At 48.2% G+C, this 7,171-nt stretch overlaps 1 protein-coding gene across 1 annotated transcript; it reads right to left on the bottom strand.

Moving 5' to 3' along the window:
- Positions 1-4,405: 4,405 nt before the first annotated feature.
- Positions 4,406-6,914, bottom strand: CHAC1 (ChaC glutathione specific gamma-glutamylcyclotransferase 1). Its single transcript, XM_066188059.1, has 3 exons — positions 6,646-6,914; positions 6,519-6,554; positions 4,406-6,259 (listed from the first exon to the last, which is right to left on the bottom strand). The coding sequence occupies exons 1-3, from the start codon at positions 6,895-6,897 to the stop codon at positions 5,828-5,830; spliced, it is 720 nt and encodes a 239-aa protein (XP_066044156.1). The 5' UTR covers positions 6,898-6,914; the 3' UTR covers positions 4,406-5,827.
- Between the last annotated feature and the right edge of the window lie 257 nt (positions 6,915-7,171).

Genomic DNA, 7,171 nt, shown 5'->3' with positions numbered 1-7,171 from the left:
GTGAGGTGAGGGAGGCAAAAAGCAGCAGTAAACAGGAGGACATAAGAGAAAAGTCTTTGTTCTTGTGTTCCCAGAGCAGCCCAGCGTGGTCTGGGAACAGTGTGGTGTCCCCAGCTAGGAAAACAGCACCTCTGTCTTTGAACTTCCCTGACCTTTTACGTTATTTCAGTCTCATTCTCTAGAGTTCAAGGTACTGGCTGTGCTTCAGGAATTCACAAGCATAAACACTCATCAGCGTGGCTGGCACTAGGATGAGATGAAAAGGGAGTCGAGAAAGGATAAAACACATCCAAAAGCCAAACAAAAAGTGTACAGGGTTTGTAAACAAAGCATGTAGAGCTTCCCCAGTGCTGCCCAGAATGCCCACTTCCTTCCGCCCTCCCTCCCCTCCAGGGCCCAAGGCTCCTTCAAAGCCACAAGGGGCTTCTCTCATAATTTTAATACAGCAGGTTTTTAATAATTTTAATCAGGGAGGTTTTCACCTAAGACAAGGCAACCAGTTAGTAGGAAATTCCTAAGTCCTTTGAGCAGCAGCTAGTTTTGCTGCAAGTGTAGTTTTTTCCACAGCCTGACTGTAAATCAATTTTGTTAATCTCTTTCTGTTCCTCCCATGCACAGGGACTGATTCTGTACTGAGCTGGGCTGAGTGCTGGTGGCACATCACTGCTCAATCATGCACTGGGACTGCACTTTTTTATGCTGCATCAGTCCTTGGGTTCTAAAAAACATTTGGATTTGGTGCTACTGAAGTGTGTGCCCTGTTCTGAAAACTGGCAGCATCCAAGTGAGAAAGAAGTCTGACTCGGGGAACATCTCCCATCCAAATTCTGCTCATTTGTTTTCCCTTCTGCCTGTGGGCTAAAATTACTGCACTAAATGTGATAAAACATTAAAAGTTTGATCCCTAGATTGACTACCAGATTTTGGGACGTGTCAGCTGTGCCCCCATTCTGACGCTGAACTATCTGGAATGCGTTACATGGAGAAGAGTCAAAGCACACAGGTGACAGTGTCTGGATACTTTATCCAAGTCTATCTCCCTTGTCCTGGTGCAGCGTAAATGCACTAGACCTCTTTCTTTCCCCTGCTTTCTTTTCCCTCCAAGCTTTCCTGGTAGTGGGAACAGAACAGGCTGTTACTGAGCCAGATGTGGTTTCTGGGCATACCCACCCTGTGTTCAGTGTGCACAAGGTGCCTCTGGCCAGCACAGCCTCTGCAGGAGGAGCACCAGCTGCTCTCACTTGCTCCGGCTGCAGGGGCCGACCTGGAGCAGTGATAAGCTTTCTTTGAGGTTTTGTCTTTTGCTATTCCTCTGCCTGTGAAACATCTGTATGTAATTAAATCCATATTTCAGTCTATCTCTTGAGCAGCAAGCTGACACATGTAGAATAACCTGTGCTACACAGCCAGCTGCAGTTCCTGTAACAGATGATAAGTCCAGTGTGTGCCATTCCCTGTGACTTGCAGGCCACCTGCAAGACTCTCTCTGCCACACAGGGAACCTCTCAAGTCTGTGGGAGCCCCACACAGAGCACAGAGAGCCTGCAGAACCCCAGGGAGCCTCTCAAGCCCGTGGGCATGCATGCAGAACTCCACCTTCCTCCTTCATCTCCTCCTGGGACGGAGATCCTCGGCTGGCTCCTCTGTAGCCTTCAAAGTTTGTGCTGACCCCACTCTTGGGATTCTCAAATGTACATTTTCCTCAGGTAGACTTGACAAAGGCATTGACTGCTTTCACACCCATTTGAGGAAATCTGGTCTGTTCCCTCTCCTCTCCCCTCTCCTACCACCTCCTTCGTTTGCCAAGTTGCATGCATTCATTGTCATCAGCCACAAATACAAGTTTGGTCGCATTAATTTCCTGACCTGGAGAAGTACATGAAGCACAGGTAAGTTCACACCTTGGAGATGCTATATTTAAACTACATTTTTACTAAAGCTGAAATCACTTTGGTAGATTTACCTGTGTGGTCTCCTCTGTTCTGGACACTCCACCTTGAAACTGTGATGATACTGTAGCATCAAAAAAACAGAGATTTTTCCTCTTGGGTTGGTCTTCTCTGAATCCCTTTAACACTGTTGAGGTTGCTTATCCTTTCCCCTGCCTTTTAAGGACTGTTTACCCTCAGGAGTGCTTTAACATACGAAGGCTGGGGCTGGATTAACTGTTGTCATCTACTGTATTTAGTTGGCTTGTGCCACTGCAAAGCAGCTGGGTAGGTCCTGTCTTAGTGTACTCAAGGAAATGGTGACTCAGGCCCATGTTCCAAGACTGTGTGGGAACTGCTGGGCAGGAAAATGGAAAAGGCTGAAGGAGGAACTGAAATCATATGAATTGTGCTGGTTTTAGACTTGGGAAATAAGCAATTGATAATGCTTGTAAATGTTTCCATTGCAATCGGTTTCTAATGTGAGGTGACCTGATAGGCGCAAGATTGTCATAGAGAAGTCAGAGAAAACTGCACATGCAGGAGGGAGCTGCTGGATAGGGAAGCATCTCCAGAAATGTCTGGTAACACTGGTTGTCCCACCCTCTGACAATGGTGAGTGTTTTTTCTCAGGCCAGTTGTCAGTGGCAGAGCTGCCAGAAGCTGGAGCTGCACCTACAGCCAGCTGCTCCACTTGGGCTGGCAAGTCATGGCATGGGGAGAAGAAACTGATAGTGAAACAGATTTGGGGTAGGACACTGTCTTTGTGTGTCACCATCGACCTGGCACTCCCAAGTGCCATGGTTGTGAGACTGCCTGTCTCCAGGCAGCAATTATATTCCTCCCACTTGGTTCATCAGAGGCAAGCAACCCCCACCTTTGTGTGGCAGTACAAAGTCTGGGCATGTAGCAAATGTTGTAGAGTGCCATTTCTCCTCACTTACATGGCCAAGGTTCAAATCTGGGATGTTAAATTTTCAAATCCATCAACTGACCAAAACATGACCAGTTCCCAGACTCACAGGACACAGTAAAAGCTTTGGGATAAAGACGTTACATGACTACCTCAGTGCCTTACTGTCTTGAAGATGCAGTGACAGGGTGACAGCAGCAAGCTGCCATATTCACCACTTCTGATGAGAAAATGGGGTCCTTTTTTTGGGAGTCCACTACAAAGAATTCCTTGGGAAGAAAATGGTCATTCGATGGAGTAGTGCACCTGTGCTTAAAACAGTGATGTTTTTCAGGGAAGAACAGCCACTGAAGGAACATTCCTAGTGCAGCTGCATTGTTCATAAGCATTCAATGCTTGTCTTTTACCAGATGCGGAAGATCATGGGCTCAACCCAGGCTAGGCAGGACAAGGTAAGGGGGTCTCCCTGTGCAATGGCAATACAGGTTGCTCAGTGCACATCTGATATTAATTCCTGTCAGTAGCATCTTTGTGCCTGTGAAGATTTGAAAGGTGTGAAGATGGTTTTGTTTTATCTGGAGTTATTCTGGAATCTGACCCCCATCTTGAACTGGTGAGGGAGTGTTTCTCTGCAGGTAAGTTCAATCTCTAACCCTTTGATTTTCTAGCTGGAGGAGACCTCAGTCCCCATGGTGCAGCTGCTCAGCTGAAGTGAGAGCCTCCACAGGACAGTGAAAGCGTACTTTTCTCTAGTCTGTTATTCTTGAAACTCTAAACTGCCTTTAATCAGTGGTATATTCAGTTGTTTCAATTAGTTTCGACTCCATCACTCAAGTCTTGTGGCAGGTTATACTCCAAGGTAAAGTGATGTGCTGGTGCTGATAACTAGAGGAGTGGGAATGTGCACATTACCCCTGTACACACCATGTGGGGCACGAGGCAGAAGAAAAATATCTGACTCCCTTACTGCAGCCAGGTCTCCTGGCTGCAGTTTCTTGGCCATCCACTATTACTTCTTGGAAACAGCAATGCCAGATTATACTCAGAATGAAAATCCTTTGACCTGCCAAGGAAGAACTACATTTCTGTGCCTGTCCTGCAGAGTTTGGAAGGCTGGCTTGTGTCTGTTGTCAGTACCAGCATTCCACAATCAACAAGAGCTGGAAAGAGAAAGTCACTGAATTCCCCTTTTCTTAAAGGGAAAGAGTCAACCAGGTTCTTCCATTAGATCTGGCAGAGGCATGCTGCTCAGCAGCAAAATGATTAAAAAAACCAAACCAAAACAAAACCACAAAAAATCCATAGGAAATTCAGCAGCATTAGCAGTTAAGGCTTTGTTTAAAAAAAAAAATCACCATTAAAAAACCACAAAAAAAAAAAAAATCACCATTAAAACACAAAACCAAACAAACAGAAACAAAAATTTAAAAACCAAAAACAACCAAATAAAAAAACAACCAAGCAACAAAAAACCCACAAAAAAAAAGAAAAAACCAAACCCAAGATTTCTTAGTTTGAACTCTAAGTCCATAATGAAAAAAACCAACACCAAAGTACATGAGACTGACTTTGTCAGTTAGTTTTATTACTGGGCACAGCACCATACCACTTCATATGCATACAAGCCACAGTAATACAAACAGTCCCTAGCCTTCTTTATAATTAAAAAAACACATGATATTTGGGAGGAGCCAGCAGTCCCAGGGGTCAGCTCTCAAGAGCTGTTTTGCTGCTGTTGCAGTAGCAGCAGTTTTCTCAAAAAATACTGTGGGTATTCACGCTGTTAATATGTGAAGCTGAAAAGTCTGAGCTTACAGCAGTGCCTCCTGCTTAATGTGATCAAGGCAGCCTTTTCAGCAGCTCACAGGCTTACAAGTATGCTCAGTCATGGTCCTCTGCAGTCAAATGAAAGTGTGCCAGACAGACACCCCTGTATGGAACTAGAACCCTCAAATGCTTTTACAGAAACCCACGTCATCCTGAAGCACGAGAGGTTTACCCAGTACAGGGCTAGTTAAAACTCTCCTGCATCTTTTCAGCTTTCCTGCAGGCAGCACAGGTTTCCCACACAGGCAGGACCATTTCTTACAGAGTCAGTTATATCTGGAGCAGCACAAGGACAGTGAAGCTTGGAAAAAAGCTTGTCATTAAAGCAGGCTTAGCTCCTAAGAAAACAGATTTAAAACTAGAAGGCACAAATGCAAGACTGAGTGTGGGCTGCATACCACTGTGGCATGTGAGTAGTTTAGATACCCCTCCGAAGATGAAATATAACACATAATAAATACAGTACGACATTTTAGAAAATAAGTGCATTACTGTGATCCTTCACAACATAAGGAAGTAGGATCCACAAGAGCATAAACAGGCCTGTTCACTTCATATTGCACAAACGTTCTAGAATTTAGTGTCAGGTCATTGTACTGGAGGTGGGACAAGGCAAGAGGAAGAAAAAGGTTTTATTTGGCAGAATCTGCCAAGGTCTCCACCACCACACAAGCAGCTTTTTGCCAATCTGAGGTAGAATTACATATATACTGCTTAAGCCCAGTCAAGTCCTGCTCAACTAGTCTTCAAAGAAGAAAAAAAAAAAAAAGAAAAAGGAAAAAAAAAAAAAAAAAAACAAGAGAAAGTACACAGAATGGACAAATCTCTTTCTCTAAAGAAAATGACTGCCTCAGGTTTGGCTCCCAGAAGCAAGTCTTACAGAGCAGAGTTCCTGTGAAGATCCCAGTTCTCCATATGGAAAGCAGTAATGAGTAGTATCGTGATGCTACAGATAAGGAGTGTGACAGGTACTAATTGCAAGTCCTGTGGCAAGTGTTTTACTCTCCACTTCCTCCCTCCCCAACTACTTGCTAATTCTCCCTTTATTCACTCAGTCCAGTATATTGTACCAGAGTTAAGATTGTCCCCACTGCTTTCTTCTCCCTTAGGTCCCTTCTATTGAACCCTACAAAAAAAAAAAAAAAAAAAAAATCCTATTTCAACCTTTAGTCTTCTGAGGCACACTTGCATTTTCTTCTAGAGACTCCTCTGTGTAGTATAGACACGGAAGGATGGAAATAAGAGCCTCTTCGATGGAGAAGAGATGTTTATCCTCTGCTTGAGGACAGAAGTAGCGCATAAAGTCTGCCAGTCTCAGCAAGTACTCAATGTTATGGCCAGCACAACCACTTGAGACAATTATTTGAGCTGCAATGTCTTCTTCGGATGCTGGGCCAAGGTAAGAAGGGTTCTGGGGTGTTGCAATGTAGACAAGAGCCAGGATGGGCTCCTCTCCATCTTTCTCCTGAGGGTGGAACTTCACCAACTTGGTGTCGTATCCTCCCAGGACAGCTTCTCGCACGTTGAGATACTCGAGTGATGCAGGAATTTGTTCCCCACGGACTTCATAGGCTACGCCCCATGTGCATGCCTAAAAGTGAAAGAGCAAGGCGATCACGGGATGCTGTAACTGCAGTGGCCTATCCAGCCGCCCGCTGATGTTTCAAATCAAGGCTCCCTTACTCCGGGGGGTCTCCGCACAACTGATAAGAGGGCAGAGAAGGGCAACACACCGCACAACCCCCGCACGATCCCGGCGGGGCTCCAGAGCACTCGGCTGCCGCCACACCTTTCCAGGCGGTGACGCGGCCCCCCCGCCCAGGCCAGCCCCCGGCGCCCCCGGTACTCACCGCGCAGTCCTCCAGCAGCGTCACCACCCGGCCGGGCTGTGGGCACAGAGAAGGCAGCGCCGTTAGAGCCGAGCCGCGGCACCGGCGCCCCGCGGCCCCCCCGCCACCGCCTCCCCCCGTTCCTTACCATCTTCTCGTTGCCGCGGTGGAAGGTGTCCCCCTGCCAGAAGCGGCGGCTGTACCCGCGGATGAAGCCCACCTTGCGCGACGTGAACTCGAAGCCCGGCCTCCACACCAGCGAGCCGTACCCGAAAATCCACACGGGCGCCGCCAGCTCCGCGCCCTCCTCCTGCCCCGGGGGCGAGCAGGAGGAGGAGGAGAGGAGCGGGCGTGGCGGCGGCTCCAGGGGCTCCTCGGGGCGCTGCGGGTCTCCCTTCATGTCGTGGCTGCGGCTGCGGGTGGCGCGGAGCGCTCGTGGGGCGGCTCGGCCGCCGCGGCGCTTTAAAGGCGGCCCGGGCCGCCCGCCCCGCCCCGCCCGGCCGGCCGGGTGATGCAACGAGGGCGGGAGGTTTCGCGGAGCCGCCAGTGGGGCAAAGCCGGGCGAGGGTTGCGTCAGGCGGGGTTGCCCGGCCAGGGGTCGACCTGTCCGGCAGGGCTGGGTGCGAGATTCCAGCCTGGGGATGCCAGGGCATCAGCCGCTGCCAGAACCCAGA

The sequence above is a fragment of the Chamaea fasciata genome, unplaced genomic scaffold, assembly GCF_029207755.1.
Source record: "Chamaea fasciata isolate MVZ Bird 193981 ecotype frontalis unplaced genomic scaffold, bChaFas1.0.hap1 SCAF_7, whole genome shotgun sequence".
Classification (NCBI taxonomy): Eukaryota; Metazoa; Chordata; class Aves; order Passeriformes; family Sylviidae; genus Chamaea; species Chamaea fasciata.
Note: the sequence above shows the minus strand (reverse complement) of the source record. Positions and strands in the feature narration are given on the sequence as shown.

Bases quoted from the DNA above. Each gene is read 5' to 3' on its own strand.
- CHAC1 (XM_066188059.1), bottom strand. From the start codon at position 6,897: ATGAAGGGAGACCCGCAGCGCCCCGAGGAGCCCCTGGAGCCGCCGCCA. The intron at 6,555-6,645 runs GTAAGGAACGGG...CTGTGCCCACAG, and splicing joins ACCGCGGCAACGAGAAGATG to CCCGGCCGGGTGGTGACGCT. The intron at 6,260-6,518 runs GTGAGTACCGGG...TTTCACTTTTAG, and splicing joins CGCTGCTGGAGGACTGCGCG to GCATGCACATGGGGCGTAGC.